The sequence below is a fragment of the Dermacentor variabilis genome, chromosome 8 (assembly GCF_050947875.1).
Source record: "Dermacentor variabilis isolate Ectoservices chromosome 8, ASM5094787v1, whole genome shotgun sequence".
Taxonomy (NCBI): domain Eukaryota; kingdom Metazoa; phylum Arthropoda; class Arachnida; order Ixodida; family Ixodidae; genus Dermacentor; species Dermacentor variabilis.
Genome location: NC_134575.1, coordinates 7329865 through 7346898, shown reverse-complemented (window position 1 = coordinate 7346898; position 17034 = coordinate 7329865). Strand labels below are relative to the sequence as shown.

The 17034-nt window shown below is 45.1% G+C and overlaps 1 protein-coding gene across 1 annotated transcript; it reads right to left on the bottom strand.

Moving 5' to 3' along the window:
• Positions 1 to 2180: 2180 nt before the first annotated feature.
• LOC142589562 (THO complex subunit 4-B-like) lies at positions 2181 to 16575 on the bottom strand. Its single transcript, XM_075701023.1, has 5 exons — positions 16230 to 16575; positions 14245 to 14409; positions 11214 to 11361; positions 5336 to 5468; positions 2181 to 2950 (listed from the first exon to the last, which is right to left on the bottom strand). Exons 1-5 carry the CDS (start codon positions 16443 to 16445, stop codon positions 2839 to 2841), a joined length of 774 nt encoding a protein of 257 aa, XP_075557138.1. The 5' UTR covers positions 16446 to 16575; the 3' UTR covers positions 2181 to 2838.
• Positions 16576 to 17034: the final 459 nt, after the last annotated feature.

Genomic DNA, 17034 nt, shown 5'->3' with positions numbered 1-17034 from the left:
TGTGGGTGGAGGCTAGGAAAAAAAGAAAATCCAGAAGAGAGATGGGCAGTACTGCTGCCCTGAACTTGTCACATTTTGAAGTTTGAGTGTTCACATGATTCTAATTAATTGTTGTTATAGAAAGGACAATTGGAATGCACAACCTAGCAAGTTGGGAAGATTTTCTGTGTCAAAAGGGCTCAGATATGAGAAAGTACTTTAAAATTTCTGCGATCACGCCTAGTGGCACAGCCAGAATTTATTATTTTTTTTTGACGGGAGGGGCTGGGCAGGTGCCAGACGAGTGCAGGATTTTAGGTGGGCCACCCTCTGGCTGCACCACTGATCACACTTTATAATACTTGCACCAATGATCTTGCACAAAATTGAAAAAAAAAAAAGCTTGCCTTAATTTTCTTAATGGTTTTCTGCAATATGAATAGAATAGATTTGAAAGAATGCTACAATAAATTGGTTTCTTGAATTGCCTGGCAGAACAGAATTTACTAATGGCTGCCGCTTTCATACTTTGATGTATAAAAGCAGGCAGGTGTTTGACCTAGCTTTTGTCACATCAAACCTGCAACAAGAAATTTACAACTTAGCATGAAAATGCTTTGCAGCTGCAGAAACTGGTGCAGGCAGTGCCCCAGCCTAGTACCTTAATAGGAAAAAAAATATTAATAGCTATCATGGTTAGCAGATAAGATTTCCAAAAGCCACCAAGAATTTTAGTGCCAGCAAATTGGTTATACAGTGGCAGCATGTAAACAGCTCCTTAAACAAACCCTATATAGCTTAGCATATTTTTTACAGCGAAGCTTTTAGCCACTAGTTGGTCGAAATTTTTCGTGTCCATCAGAAAAAAAAGAAGAAAAAGGTGCACCTCCTTTGGAATAAGGCATACAACACACAGCTCAGTATTCATTTCAATAAAGAAAAGCACAAAACAAGCGTCAAGACAACATGATGGATGATAAGGCACCTGTGAACAATGTGAGGCATGTTCCTTCTCCCTGCATGTGTTTCCGGTAAAGATTATGAATGCATAAGCTGCTCCAGTGGGAATGGGGCAACAGCAGCTTACGAATCAGTGAGTGGCTTCAAATTTCATATATGAAAGGGAGACGTGCCCATGAACTCGGTCAGTTCATTGCAAGGCTGCTATAGGCAGACCACACAAAGTGGACTCCCAATGAGCAGTGTGAATATGATGAGTGTAAGAGTGCAAAATTGTAATGCTGAACAATGGTGTCCTGCTAAGACTAGGTAGAACAATAAAACATTCCATATCCCCATCGACGGAATTTTAGTGGTTTTCCAAACTTTCGATAAATCCACTTTCGCAGGGTCGGGATGGCGAGTCAATTTTTTTAACATTTCCAAACTTTTGATAAATCTTACATAACCACTAGCACTGCTTCTGCAAAGTATGCCAGTAGTAGTAGTAGCACTTACGTTTTTTTTTCTTTGTAGTTTCATTCAACTGCTCGCACAGCCCACCAACTCGCGCAACGACAATTCCAACCCGGCAGTGAAGCTACACTTTCAGAACGCCTCACCCGTGCTAGCATAGAGCGCATGTGCCACCTAATGCAGCGCTGCACTTAAGTCGCCCGTTCAATAAGATTCCTTTAGTTTGACGAAATTTTCAGTGCTTTTAGAGTTCCAATTAAGATGTGGCTGCAATATGACACAAAGGTGCAGATGTGGTGGCTCTCATGATGAAACCATGCGCAAGAGACAAAACTAGAATGTGCAACTAGCACTTTGTGTTCTCTTAAAGGAAGACTGGTGCTACACTCAGTTGAGCAGATGTGCAGTGCAGAGAACTATACTTGCCAATCAGGAAAAGCAGCGAGGACTACTGGCACCATAAGGCCAACTGTGTATGTGCTGTCAACATGGTGAAGTCAGTCTATCCTGCTACCTTGGTCAGTCCTCAAAGGTCATTGCAATGGGAATCCACACTGTAGAGAGAGGCCTAATGGTGGCACAGGTATTTAAACCGTTAGTGCCATTCCAGGAAAAAAAAAATTGTTCCGATACCTTTTCAAGAAGGTCAAACTTTCACGGTCAGTTGTTCAGAATGGTGAAACTACACTGCTGAGTGTGGATTATGCAGGTACTATAATAAAGATACACAATCAAAATTCTAGTGCCCACACATTATATCTAGAAAATGGAACAAAGCACAGAGCTTGTAATCTTCAGACAAAAAGTTTATTCTTTGAAGGCTCACACGAGAAATGAGAGCAGGTGGAGTGAATTTGAAAAAGGTAAAAACCCACAGTTGTGTGCACTGCTCGCTTGAGTTTCCCCCATGCAATGTTGCACATGAACAATGAAATGCTCATTGATGGCTGTTTCAGATCAATGACATGATGAAGTGACATACAGAAGGTCAACATAATGTGTGAAATTATGACATGAAGCAGCAAGCTTGTTTCTCAGGAGAAAAAAAAAAAAAAGGAACTGAAGCTGTGATGGTCTCCTTTCATCCCAGGAGTCCACAAGTTATGGATTGCTACGCAACTCACAGGCAGCATAAAAAGTGAATGGAGCACAGTTTTGTGTGTATGAGGGGTGGTGGCACATCTCCTCAGCAACTGCACGAGTGCAACGGCCATGCAGAAACACACAGCAGCTGCAGCTATGTTTTAGGTGCAGCTAGAAAACAGGCCTGCACTTTGGTCACTCTTCATGCTGCCTGTACTAAAATTCTATAAGCTCTTTGTGTGATGTGTGAGCCACAAACAAAAATTTGAAAGTTCTGGTCTTCTTCAACTAAGCACACATTGTCGTCTTGACAAGAGGATTGGGATGTGCTCGAACGAAGGGTCCTGGCGTGCTTCTTTCTCACTCCATCTTGTTGACGTAGGCGTCAAGCTCTGCATCCAGTTCTTCTGCAGTTGGCACCTTGCGTTGGACGTTGCCGCCACCTCGGCCGCCCCTGCCTCTGCCACGGCCTCTGCGAATGTGACATACAGATGAGACTGTGCACACTAGGCTGATTTCACAAGTTTCAGCACACTGGTGTTTGTAGTAGCAATCCTTATTGGGTTGAAGGGCAATAATGGTAAGAAACATGTTTGTACCATGCTGATAGCCCTTGAGATGTGAGAATAGAACAATTACAGAGTAGGCATAGAGTTAAGGGGGGACGCAGCTTTCGCATCGCGAAAAATTGCCAAAAAAAGTATTTTTTGAGGTACCAAAATATCATCACTGTAAACCACTTAGAAGTGCTCTAAAAAATTCGTTTTATCAGCCAAGGTGGCAAAAATCTCGCGGAAATCAAGAAAGAACAGAGTTTTTCAAGCCACAATATTTCCGGAACGACGCGACCGAGCGCCACCATCTTGGTCTCGTTGGAAAGCGCGTTTCGCCATCTTCAAATTTGCCACTTCAGCGATCTCCTCCATACAGAAACAAGTGCACAAAAAGCAAATGATTGAAGGTCATGCCAGAGTCTGTGATTGGCCGTGCCCGCCACGTGACTCCAGCGCGGTTCGCCATTGGTCCGGTGCTCGCGTCTGCCCGGCTCTTTGCACCTCGCCAGTTGTCTCCACTCGCCATAATCTCGACATGTCAAAACAGGCGCTATGTGGACATCGCAGTAGCGTGGCCCATCCCTACACTGGTGGACATTTCAGATTCGTGGCTAAACATTCTGAGCATCGGTGGCGCGGACTTCGCGACCAAGATTCACGCGCGGAATCCTAGGACATGCGGCTAAGCCTTTCAGCACTCAGTGTTTCGTAATTCGTGACGAAGCACATGATGCACGCAATCCTACGGCACGCGGATAAACATGTCGCGCATAGGGAGTCTCCGATTCGACGATCATGGACATCGCGTGCGGACTTCTCGGACCCTCACCTAAGCATTTTGTGCATCGGCGCCTCCGACTGCGCGAATAAGCGCATCGAGGGTCGACTCCTTGAGCCCGCGACTAGGGATTTCATGCGTCGGCACCTCGGACTGTGCGAATAAGCACATCAAGGGTCGATGCCGCGAGCCCGTGACTAGGCATTTCGTGCGTCGGCACCTCGAACTGTGCGACTAAGCACATAGCGCGTCGGCTCCTTGTATCCGCAGCTAGGCATTTCACGCATCGTCATCTCGGACCCGCAACCAAGCATATTGCGCATTCACTCTATTGTCACGATAGCTCGTAGCAATATCTGTCATACCACCCCGTCGTAAAGAGAACCTCATCATGAGCTCTGCTCACTAGGGCCCTTGGGCTGGCACAGACACCTGGCTGCAGAAGTGATCGAGGCATCATACAAAAGTACAATTCTGGAAAGCACCTAGCAGCTGCATATCTATCACTGGCTCTCTGATCCTAAGTTCTACAGCCATTGTCAAGTAAAGATGACTTGGGAGGCTGCTGACACTCAGAGCCTTCATTCAGTAACATGGTCAATTCTACAAAAAACTCACTGATTGTACTGGAGATTGCTATCAATTGGGCAGCCTGCGGGTACAGGCTGCCTGAATGTACACTGGAACTATATTCATGCCCACACAGAGTTCTGCACACCACTTAGTTTGAAACCTGGACACCATGCTCTTTGTAGAGCAAAAGCAGCAAAGAATGCCCTATAAAAAGAAAAAGGGGGGGGGTGGGGGAAGCACACCAGACCAGAGGCCCCATGCACAAGAAGCCCCACATCACAAAACACCCCAGACTGCAGATTTGGTGCCTTTTAGAGAACTCAAGAGAAGGTGAAACTAAGAGCCATTTTCTCAAAACTGTTTTTATGCCTTTCTGCTCAGTTTCTGGAGCTGATTTCTTTGTTACCGTTTAACATATTTTAACTCCATTTGTTTTGTCGCATTTCTTGGGCTGCAGTGCAGGTCGTGACATTCTCGCTTTCTTATCTTGACCCTTTGTAAGTTTACGATATGGTTATTCGTCTACCCTGAAAGTGTGCTTGATGTGAAGGTAACAAAATATGGCACTCCAAAAAATTATTGTTGCGAAAAAAAAAAAAAAAAGAAGACAAGAATGTCACGACCTTCAGCATGCATTTAGCGATGCAGTCAACACTTAACAAGCCTTCTATCACGTTTTTTAAGTTCCTGAGGCTCTCCAGAAAGTAAGAGGGAGAAAAATTCTGCTCAATAAAATTGAATAAAATTTTTTCAAGATATCGCTCTAAAACTTTTATGGAAGCATCAGGGAAACATTCTAAACATTTGTGGCAATTTTCATCAAAATCCATGAAGAAATGAGGAAGTTGATTCTGGAAGGAAGTGATTAAGGAGATAATCCCCTACACCAAGGAAAAGCATCCTAGCAGCTGCTAAACAATGTACACATTACAATGAAGGTCATCACACCCACCGGAAACCACCTCCACGAGGACGCTGTGAAGGGGCCCCACCGCCTCCTGTAGCCGCATAACCAAGCCGTGATGCTGGAGAGAGTGCAGCAGCACCAACTGCTGAGGTGACCAGCTGGATGTTCATGGGCCGGCCTAGTTTGCAACAAACAGTGCAATGTTAGGGACCTATTTGCACCCACACTCATAACAAATGCTGCATGGGGGCACCAGGAAACGGCAGCTGCAATTAACATTGATTGGCATAGCTGTTGCCCAGACACAGAACAGGACAAACTGTACAAGCAAAGAATGTCAAGTCCACAGAGCGTTGCATATCAGGGTAAATAGCAAAGTACACACTGCACCTTGCACTGACAGAGGGAATTAAGAAAAAGCAACAATCTCATCAAATCATAACCCTGACCAGTAGTCTAAAATGGCAATTCGGATGTACTATTGTGCTCAATATAATCTGCAAAATGCAAGCTGTGGCTGCACTTACACTCTTCAAAAGAAGTGGAGGGGGTTTCGCCATTCCAGAAATGTGCATACCCTGTGCTTTATGCTGTCCGCTTTCTTCAGTGAGCGATAATACAGTGGTCCACTGAGCAGCATGCATGGTGCACCCTACTCTAGCTTCGTAACTATCTTTTTTTAAGTCCGCAATAACATATTAAGCCAAGTTTTATTCAAGTCACAATTTAAGCAAGAAATGCTGAGGATAAATCTTGCCATGGAACATACTGCAACTTTGGCAGCAAGAACGAAACATGTAACTAACCACGTCAGGCCGACTGTGCTCCGTAGCGTGGTCTGGAATTTCAATTTGTGCATGTATCAGACCTCTTGAAAAAGTGCGACTAGGAGATTTTGTTGGGGTCACTGAGAATATTTCTCGAGAAATGGATGCAACTGTGCAGGGCAGAAGAGCTGCACTGAATAAACCCCCTACATTAGTTGCAACTATAGTTGACTCCCGTTAATACGAAGTTCACGGGGACTGAAAAAAGTTTGAATTAAATAAACTTCTAATTAACGACAAAGAAACAAAATATACATTTTTTTAGCTCACTGTATATGAAAAAAAGAATCAGTAATTTGCTGTCTGCTTCTGCTTGCAGAATCTTGCTGCGGAAAGCAAGTTCTGCGGACTAGATGTGGCACAAGTTCTTCTGCGTTGTTCTTGTATCATACTTGGCCACCACGGAAGCAGACAAGCTGACAGCAAGTGTATCCACCTTTTCCCTAATCACTTCAGCACATGCGCCACCCTCTCGCACAAAGCTATAAATGAGAAACTAATAAATGGACGTAAAGACCGTATGTGTAGTCTTGCTCAGGCACACATGATGCATGGTGTCAGAAGTGCCCGCAGCAGCGCAGCGGGAAGCAAGACTTGGATGCCTTAAAACTACCCTGCCCACTGCAGTTAACCGGCAACGTCAGAAGGAACTAGGAAATCTTCAAGCAAAGACTGGACCTATTCCTGATGGCTACCTGGGCAGACCATCCCAAGACAGCCATCCTCCTGAGCGCCATGGGTGACGAAGTGTCTGAGGTCTATAACAACTTCACATTCGCCGAAGGTGAGCTCAAGGATGACTACGAGACACTAGTGCGGAAGTTTGATGCATACAGAATTGAGCAAGGGAACGAGGTTTACAAACGCCATGTGTTACGTATGAGAGTTCAAGATGAGGGAGAGTAATTCGAGTGGTTTGCACGCGACCTGAGGACGCAAGCCAAACTTTGCAATTTCGGGACCCTTGAAGAGTGGATGATTAGGGACTAGATCTTATTAGGGACCACCGATAACAGGACTGTCAGAGAAAACGTTGTGGGACAAAACCTTGACTACAAAATGCCAAAAACATGTGCAAAGCAGCTGAAGCGGCGGCACAACAAAATGCGGCATGAGCCAATGAGTGCATGCAAGTAGACTTCTCTTGCCGATTTGAACGCGGCGAAGAACAGAAAGGGCGGTGCAAGCACTATGGTCGGGTGCACACGCCATGGCAATGTCCAGCCTACGGAAGAACCTGCTACGCATGTACAAAGAAGAATCACTTTTCAGCATGCTGTAAGAACCTACATGTTCACGGCATTCAAGAAGATCATGAAGATAGTTTTGATGTTCTTGATGACAGCATCTGTGATGGAAGCACAAAACTAGGAAAAGACTGGACAGGGCTTAGCATGGTCTCTGGTCACGAGATAGAACTGAAAGTCGACACGGGTTCCCAAGGCAACTTGATTCTGTTTAGTATAGTTCAACACATCTTGAAAGTGAACGCGTTGCGCAAGAGTGCAGGAGTGCCGACTGCCTACAACTGCTCCCGGATCAAGCACGTCGGTGCCGCCACTAAAGCACTAGAGATAAACAGTGCAAGTGATACTGCTTTCTATATTATCAAGAAAGGACGCCACGCAATCAGTGGCTTAAGCACATGCATTGAGTTTGGCATTGTCCCAGCAAACTGACTCAGTCAGGCAAAGTAGAAAAGCAGGGCCAGAAATAGAATTAGCACAACTGTTTCACGGAACGGGCTGTGTAGAAAGAAAGTACAAGATGGTTCTGCGACCAGATTCGGTTCCAGTCGTACAACCTGCTCGGAAAGCACCTTTGGCACTGAAGCAACCATTTCGTGATGAGCTGGCATGGATGGAAAAGGCGTCCATCATCGTAAAAGTAGAACCCACTGAATGGGTAAGTCCCCTAGTTATGGTACAAAAAAAGAACAGCGCTCTCAGAGTATGCATTGACCCTAGAGAAGTAAACAAGAATATATTACGTGAGCACTACCTGATGCCTACCTGCAAAGATATAGAAAGTAAGCTGTCACAAGCTCAATTTTTTTTCAAGACTTGATGCCAACTCAAAATTTAATCAGATACCCCTAGAGGAAGACATATCGCAGGTCTGCGCGTTCGCCGCTCCTTTTGGGCGCTATCGGTTCCTAAGGCGACCATTTGGCATTTCATCTGCCAGTAGGGTCTTTCAAAAGACACTGAGATCTTTGAAAGCATTCTAGGAGTATGCGTTTACGTCGACGTCGTCATCATTCGGGGTACTGAAAAAGCCTGCGATTTCCTAGATCAAATGGACTTGCTGAAAAGGGAGCACAGATAGCCAAGCGCATCATAAAAAAAGACCACTGAATCTTGCGACGATTTTTGGTTATAACTCGTCTTATCGTGTGTCTGTCCTAGAGGATGGCTATTTACCTGCCCAACTGTTACAGGGATTGCGCCTGCGCACCAATGTTCCGAAATGCAGCACTGGGGTGGGACACCCAATATAATCAAGTATCAACAGCAGGCCAATGGCAAAATGCTGCACCCTTTGCAGCAAGGAGACACGGTGCGCATACTGGATGACAACTGGTCACATAAGGAAAGAGTGCTTTAAAAAGTGGCCCTCCGTTCCCACATCGTGGAGACAGAGGATGGAAGGCTTCTAAGGCTGAACAGACAACACCTGCTCCAAACGCAGGAAAAATACTGCTGGATGGATGAAGACAACACCAACGCTGAAAATAGTAGCCCACAAAACGAAAGATAGGAGCTTCCAGAACAAGGCCTAAGTGCGCCTGGTTTCACTGGTCACCCGCAAGCCAACAGACGGGTTTTCTCCAAAGTGGAGGCGTTGGAGGTCGACCCCCGTCAGCGCAACAAGCTTCAACGGCTGCAATACGACGCGAAATTTCGTCAAGTCTTTTAGCTATTCTTTATTACCCTATGGTTATAACGTTCTTCCTTTCTTTTCTTTTTTTTCTTCTCGTTAAGGGAAAGGAGATGTATCAAACTTGGCCACCATGGAAGCAGATGAGCTGATAGCAAGCACATCCTTCTTTTTCCTAATCACTTCAGTGCATGTGCCACTGTCTCGCACAAAGCTATAAAAGAGAACCTAAAAGAAGATGAGCAAGCTGATGCCCAACCACCACATGTCTAGTCTTGCTCAGGCGCACACGTTACAGTTCTCCGCTGCAAAAAACCGCTGCATGAGGGCAAGGCCCGCAGCTGCAGCCAAGTTTCAACGTCGTCGTCAATGTCACTTTCCTTACTAGCCTTACGGAGTCTAACAATCTCAAAGATTTCAATGTTCGTCAGCGCATCATACATCTGAAATGCACTACCCATGGCAACATACACTTCGAAATGAATGCCACCAAGAGCTACTCCAAGACTATGTTCATCAAGCTCACTTTTCTGTGCTTCCCCGTTGAACAAAACTAATCACTCTCTGAAGCAGTTGGCAATGCTTTCTTGTTTAACGTGACCCCAAGCTCGTCCTAGATGTGGATGGCACTGAGAAGGCTCTCTTCATACTGGGTGGAGTTGTCCATGCGCAACATCACCCGCTTGAGAAGATGCTTTCTGTACAACACCTTTACATTTTCTGTAATTCCCTGTTTCATGGGCTGCAACACCAATGCCGTGCTGGCTGGCAAGTAAGCAAGGCAGACATTCATATGGGCACTGCACTAGTCCACAAGAAACATTACGGTTTGGTGACGCGAACTTGCGATCCACTTTTTGCAGCCAGTCTTTAAAAATGTCCGAAGTCATCCATGACTACCTGTTAGCTATGTAGTCCACAGGAAGTGCTTTGACGCCTTTAAAACATCTAGGCTTAGTGGCCTTTCCGATCACCAGCAGGCGAGATCACTCAGTGCACGATATGCTATCCATCATCAAGACAGTCTTTACTACGCTTTCCTCCAGCACAATCGTTGTCCTTGAATGTCAGTCTTCTCTGGTAACATCTGATAAAGTGCAGTCTCATCGGCATTAAATATGTGTTCCGGCTGATATTTGTTCATGTACTCGTGAAGCTTTTCTTCCTTCCACGTCACGCAAGTTCCCTGGTTGACTGACGCCTTCTCTCCACAGACGCTTTTAAAAACCAGGTATGACAATGCATGAAGCACGCCAGTGATCCATCGGAAGAAACAATGTTGTCAATCCCTAAGATCGCTGCAAGGGACAGGGCTTTTGCTGCAACGACATCACCACTGAGATGAAGTTGGTTGCTTCGTGCTTCCTTAATCCAAAGAAACAGCGCTTGCTCTAATTCCAGGTAGGTGCCGGTGTGCATTCTCTTTCGAGACATCTTGAATTAACCATTCTCAATAGCATCCAGTAATGAGCACTTGTTCTTGATATCGTATTTCCATGCAATGTCTTCCTTGGCGGTGCTTCATTTCTGAGCTTCTTTCAAAGTCTCGACTTTCATCACCAAGTCAAGCGTGCGATAGGATCCATGAGTTGCCAACTTCGTGAGTGCAACCGAAATGCAGCTCGTGGAAACACCAGTGGAACGAAACCAACGCACTTGCGAACCAACTTGGGGAAAGACACGGAGACAAAGATGCTAATATGCTGCTTGCACCCGGCTTGACCAGTTAATCTTCCTGCTTCATGATGGTCAGCTGCGATGGCAACGATACGACTGACACAAAGCTGCTTTTGCACTTTAAAAATAGGCCAGATGGTTTAAGCTTGACACTTCGCAAGCGATGGTGCTGCGGTCAGCTGCGATGGTGACGATACTAGTGCGGTACACAAAGTTGTGTTTTCACTTGAAAAATAGCAAATTTATGGAACGTTACAATCGCCTCGAGGCTTTCAATTGAAAAATAACTTCTAATTAACTGATATTTAAGACCCTTATCTTCCGATTACCAAGTATTTTTTTCTATAGGATTGCATTCAGAACTTGCAGGACCTTCGCTTCACTTCCAATTAACAGACTTTGAATTATTGGGAGTTGACTGTATCACCATTTCACTGTACCATTCTAGACAAGCTCAGCTTTGCTTGCCGATGCACCATCATAAAGGTCTACCTCACAGACTTCTCTATTGAATGTAAATGATCTACAGGCTCACTCACCATCGAGAGGCACACCGTTGTACTGCTTCATTGCCCGAACAGCGTCTGTGCGCCGCTCAAAAACCACGTCTGCAGTGCCCAGTGAGCGCCCAGAACGGTCGTAGTGCACAGCTGCCTTCCTCAGAGGACCAAACTCGGCAAACAACTCCTGCAAGTGTCAGTTCATTATCAGCATTTAAGGACACATGAAGAAAGCTAGACATTTGTCAGACACTGAAATGCTGTGTATATGTCACTCAAGATAAAGATGATCTTTTAAGGAGCTCGAGGCACACATTAAAGATGAATTATATTCTTGGGTTTTTCATGCCAAAACCACCATATGACTGAGGTGTGCAGTAGTGGGGGGGACTGAATTAATTTTGACAAGGGTTTCTTTCATGTGCGATCAATGCTCGGTACAAGGGCATTTTTGCATTTCACTTCCACCAAAATGTGGCCACTGCAGCCGGAATTCGATCTTGTGCCCTCGGGCTTTGCACTGCAACGCTAAAGCCACTGCGCCACCACGGCAGGTCAGGATGCAAGTGTGAATGCATCTAGAAATACATTGCCACCTAAATACCATCATGAGCCTTATTTCCAAGAAAAAGAAGCACTTTTTTTGTGCACATCCACCTAGAACTATTTCACTTTGTATCACAGTTTTAACACCAAAATTCAAGCTTTACATGATGCAACCACAACTGTAACGGGGAACTCAATAACTTAAAACTCAAAGTAATCAATTGAAAGTTCCTAAAGCACTAACTAAGGCAATATTATTTGGCTGCCAGGTGTTGGTTAATTTGTTCTGCTCAGTGCCTTCTGCAATACTCGATGTACATTATCTCCTTATGTTCCAAAACCAAAGATTAGCTTTAATTAGGTAAATAACACTGAACGGTGAACACAATTGGCTCTTAGCTTGTAGAGAGCCGCGTGCATCCTTGCCACCAGTCATGTTCCACCGACTACACTGATTCTTGTTGTATTAGATGGTTAAGGTGTACACACATTCAGCGAGATTGCTACAGTGACTGTGGCAAAAGATCTCTCTTCGCACAACCCTTGATGAGCATTACAGCCTGTGGTTATGTTGAGGTATGCATGCAATCAAACCCTCAAGGAGTGCGAAGCAAAAAATTTGGAAATGTCAACAGAAAAATGCAGACAAGCTAGACTCATCAGTGGTTCATGAAGAGCTTCGAGTGTACAGCAGAAATTTAAGTTCAAGCAGCAATCTTTTGTTTCGGTAGAAGACCATAGACCCTTTTCACAGCGTTGTTTGCTCTACAACAACGAGATGGCACTTCCCGCGTTGCAACAGACATTGCCTCATGCACATGCTAAACCATTACTGCTTCTGTCCTGCTACTGTGTGACCAGCTTTCAAGAAAGCACATGCGTGATCACTAAGGCAATGTGCCCTATGCATGCTGCAAAATGTGGAATAGTAGAGGGAAGATGTGTCCAGCAGTTGGCCACAAAAAAATAGTGAGCGGCGTTTTAAGGAATGGAATGAATCTGTCTGGCCAAGTTTACGGACCACTGCTACTCAAGAACTGCCTGTGTTGCCCGTTTGCCTTGACTTTAAAAAAAAAAAAAAAATCACTTATCCATTAGCGTTGCATTGCTAACCTCTAAACGAAAGACTCCAATCGTGCAACGCCAGCAAGAGTCGGTACCGCTCACTACACAGTGACAAATTATGCAGCATCGTTTCCTGATGCAGTATTGTTTCTCACATGTCATCTTCACAGATCCACCCCCCAACTCACGATCAAACTTACGCCCATGTATTAATAATAAGTGAATGGACATACTCTAAAATCAATCCGCCGAAGCTTGGGTGACGGATTAGACCGACAACACACGAACTTACAAAGCCCAATGATTCGTGGCAGTCCACAGAATCGGTGAATTACTAGCAATAATATGTCTTCACTACAAGCTATAATACAAAGTATAAAACATCTATGTTCCAAGCATTCAGCGCGGCAAGAACAAATCTGCAAATGAGTACACCTGCAAGCGATTAGGCAGAAAATGATCTGATAGTGACTGCTGCGATTAATGCTACCGAGTCAGAAACACGAGAAGCCACTGCTTCAAAGCAAGTGGCAAATAAGAACAAAGAGTAAGAGACACTCATACTAAATAAATCCTCAAGTGAAGAGTCTGGACAGCTTGGGATACATTTCCAGCACTACTTCTAGTATACAAGCACCATTATGCTGCTCGCACCGTTTGGACAAGGTGTAATGAGCTTCGAAAGCGCTTACGTGTTTTTTGAAGCTAATGCCAAAGCTTCGTGTTGTCCCACCAGTCACTGTCTACGACATCCACCAAAACAAAGGTTTGCCAAGCTGCAATGGCATCAGGCACATGCATTCTAAACACGCAGGCAACAGAGAAATTCCACGAACATGTCACCATGTGATGAAACATGGCATCGCCCACAGGATCGCCATGGAAGGGGTCTATAAAAAATTATGGGGTTTTACGTGCCAAAACCCCTTTCTGATTATGAGGCACGCCGTAGTGGAGGACTCCGGAAATTTCGACTGCCTGGGGTTCTTTAACGTGCACCTAAACACAGGTGTTTTTGCATTTTGCCCCCATTGAAGAAACGGGTCTATACAACTCTAAACGGTGCTGTCATGTACAGACGACCACATCTCACACCTGAACGTCGAATGAAACTTTACTGAGAATCAAGAACCTCGAGAAAATTCCTAAGCCTGCCAAACCGATGCTTGCTAATGGCACATTCAAATGGCCATTCCCAAGCATTCTGGCATGATTTTAAATTAAGTAACTAAGTGGTATCATGACAATAAGCATGTTTCTATAGTGTGTGTTAAAGATGGAATAATGCTGCGAAAGTCCTTTGTATGAGTAATACAGCTTCATTCTTGTTTTACACAACCACCAGATCACTTTGACAGTATTCTCGAAAGACCAGTCGTATGTGCCATAAAACTTGATATTCTCTTGTAACTACAACCCAGACAGAGTTGTCACGAAATTGAGGAATGCAGATTCACACCTTGATGTCAGCGTCAGACACTCCATAGTCAAGATTGGAGACCAGCAGCTTGGAGGGGCCCATGCCAGCACCTCCGAGGCCGCCGGACAAGGCACGTCGAGCGCCAACTCCATCATACATGTCATGCTGCCACCGGTCAGGAAGCTCTTTGGTTTGCGTAAAGCTCTGCAAACAGCCGCCATAGAAACAAGGCTCATAAATGCATGTTCCTTTCTACATCAACCATGTGATCGTAAACACTATTTCACAGGCATGCTCAAATAAGCCCACAAAACTTGTACATAGTCAATATTACTGCTAACTGTTGTTAAGATTTCCTTGTTACTACAAAAACTGGTACTTTTCCTGTCTACAGTGCTGAGGTCACAAATTTAAGTTAAAGGCTAAACCCCATTAGCGCGATTTTGTGCGCGACAGCGACGAGCGACGGGTTTGCGCGACGGATCAGGCCGTCGCTTGAACAGATCGCTCGGTCTTGTCGCGCGGTCGCTCGGTTTTGCAAATCTAGAATTCGTCGCTCGTCGCCCGGAAGTGCTATGAGCGACTAGCCAATAGCGCAAAGCCGGAACTGGATGTACGTAACTCCAGTACTTCCGATTGTCGCACGGAACGAGCAAACGATTGAATTTTTATAGGTGCGAGGATAAGAACCTACTGCAAGACTTTCAGAAATATTTTATGCTGCTTTTTACAGTAAAATACATCAACTTAAGTTAATAAAGCACGCGTCACGCTAGTTTCGGCGCCTATATTGCTGCCCTCATACCGGCAACACTGGGGAGACGTCGCTCGAAGTCATCGCTCGCATGGGGTGCAACTTGTAGGCGGCGAGCGAACGCGACAGCCATCTCCATCGCGTCGCCTGTCGCTGTCGCGTGCAAGATCGCTTGCATGGGGTTTATACTTAAATCTAGCTCACAGGTGTTGCTGGTTCCACATTAGCTTTAGCAGACATTAGCTTTTCTTGAAAAACCACTCGAACTATGGCCATGAGGAATTTATTTTTTGTTTCAGACTAATTTTTCTCACCTTTATTGTTTCGCTTGCCCATTATTTTGTCCCACAGGTTAGGTACGTTCACTGACCAAATGGAATGTGTGCACCCAATCATAAACAAACTGATTATCAACCATTTTGCGCCCTGAAGTGGAATACCAGTGTTTTCAAACTGGTTGACAGTAATAGTCCCGTTTTCAAATGTCTCTGAAATCAACACTTGGATGCAATTCCTTACTTCAGAACAATCCGTCCGTTTTTGAAGGGACTAAATTTATTAATCCATATATACTGAATTCTAGCGTAAGAATATCTTCCTGAGCTACACTTTCCTGGACTTACTAGAAAATTATAGGCATGTTGGCCCGCTGTAATAACGAAAGGAAGCGAAACTACTTATACATATTACGTAGCTAAGTAAAACGTTAACGCGCTGATGCGCACAATAGAAAACGAGCGAAATGATGCCATTTCTGAATGACGCAGCTGCAAATAGAGCAGCTAATGCGGGCAGGTCTTACGTGCTTCAATTTCAAACTTCGCCTCGCACAATGTGAACCCGCTAGGACACAGTATACAATCCTAAATACAGGCCCCTCTACGTGTCGTGATTGAAGGCCATAGAATTTTGCGCCTAGCGCCACCATTCCGAAACGACTATCCACAACGGCTACACGACGTACAGAGAAAAGCCTGCCGCGCGCATTCCGCAACCCAATCGCGAATACGGAGGCAGCATTCGTGGTTCGCTCCAGAACAGGCCGAGACACGTTTAGCGCACACGCAACGCCGCACAACTGTGTCGCGTAGCAGCACGTCTGAAACCCGCCGGCCTAACATTAGTAAGCGCGCCACTGGCTACCGAAGCACATTCAATAGCGCAATGACAAAGGCCTAAACATGAACACTTTGGCGCGCCGGTAGTACCGAACGATATCGGCTTCCACTTCCACAGCGCAGCCAAGTAAACGTGCAGGCCGCTACCTCACCCTAGTGTAGGGCTGCTGACGGACACGTCCTCTAAGCGTGCCTCTTCGAACAGCTCCACCACCGCCACCGGCTCCTCCAAATCCACGTGCCGCTCCGCGTCCAGCAAAGCTGCCCGCGCCTCGACCACGGCCCCTGCCACGGCCTCGCGTCGTCCGGTACTGGCTCCGATTCATCTTGATGATGTCGTCCAAGGACATGTCTATTTTGTCTGCCATGGTGACGCTGGAAATGTGCAGCTACTCGTTCAACAAGTGATCCACTACAGTGACCCGTAAAACGACGGCTTGCACTACCAGAACGCAGATACAAAATTTTTTCTCTCCAGTTATGGCGGACAACAAAACTATCGCAGAGGACTCTGGGAATGAACGCAACCGCCTGCAGCGCCTCAGACTTAAATCGTGGCCTTTTTAGGTGGCGTTTCAATCTCAAAGGCTATGTATTTACTGACTTGCATTTACCAGAAACGATTGCAAGACGCCAAAATACGTCATGGACGTCATGTTTTGGACACAGTCTATTTTTGTGCACAACAGAATGTTGCTGCAAAATTTGAGCAAGAACAGAGTAGCAGTAACGACACATTTTTTTTTAGAAACAAAGACGTTTGTGTACTTTAGGGGATCTTAGTCTGCCGTACAAAAACACAGCCTTTGAGATTTGACTTTGAACTATAAGAAAACCATTTCTGAAGCTTTTTTAAATAAATACATAATTAAATGCCAAAATAAAATAACATAAATACAAGTGATTGCCAAGTTATACTATTATAATGTAAAGTAAGAATTGGCTTATGTTTTTGTC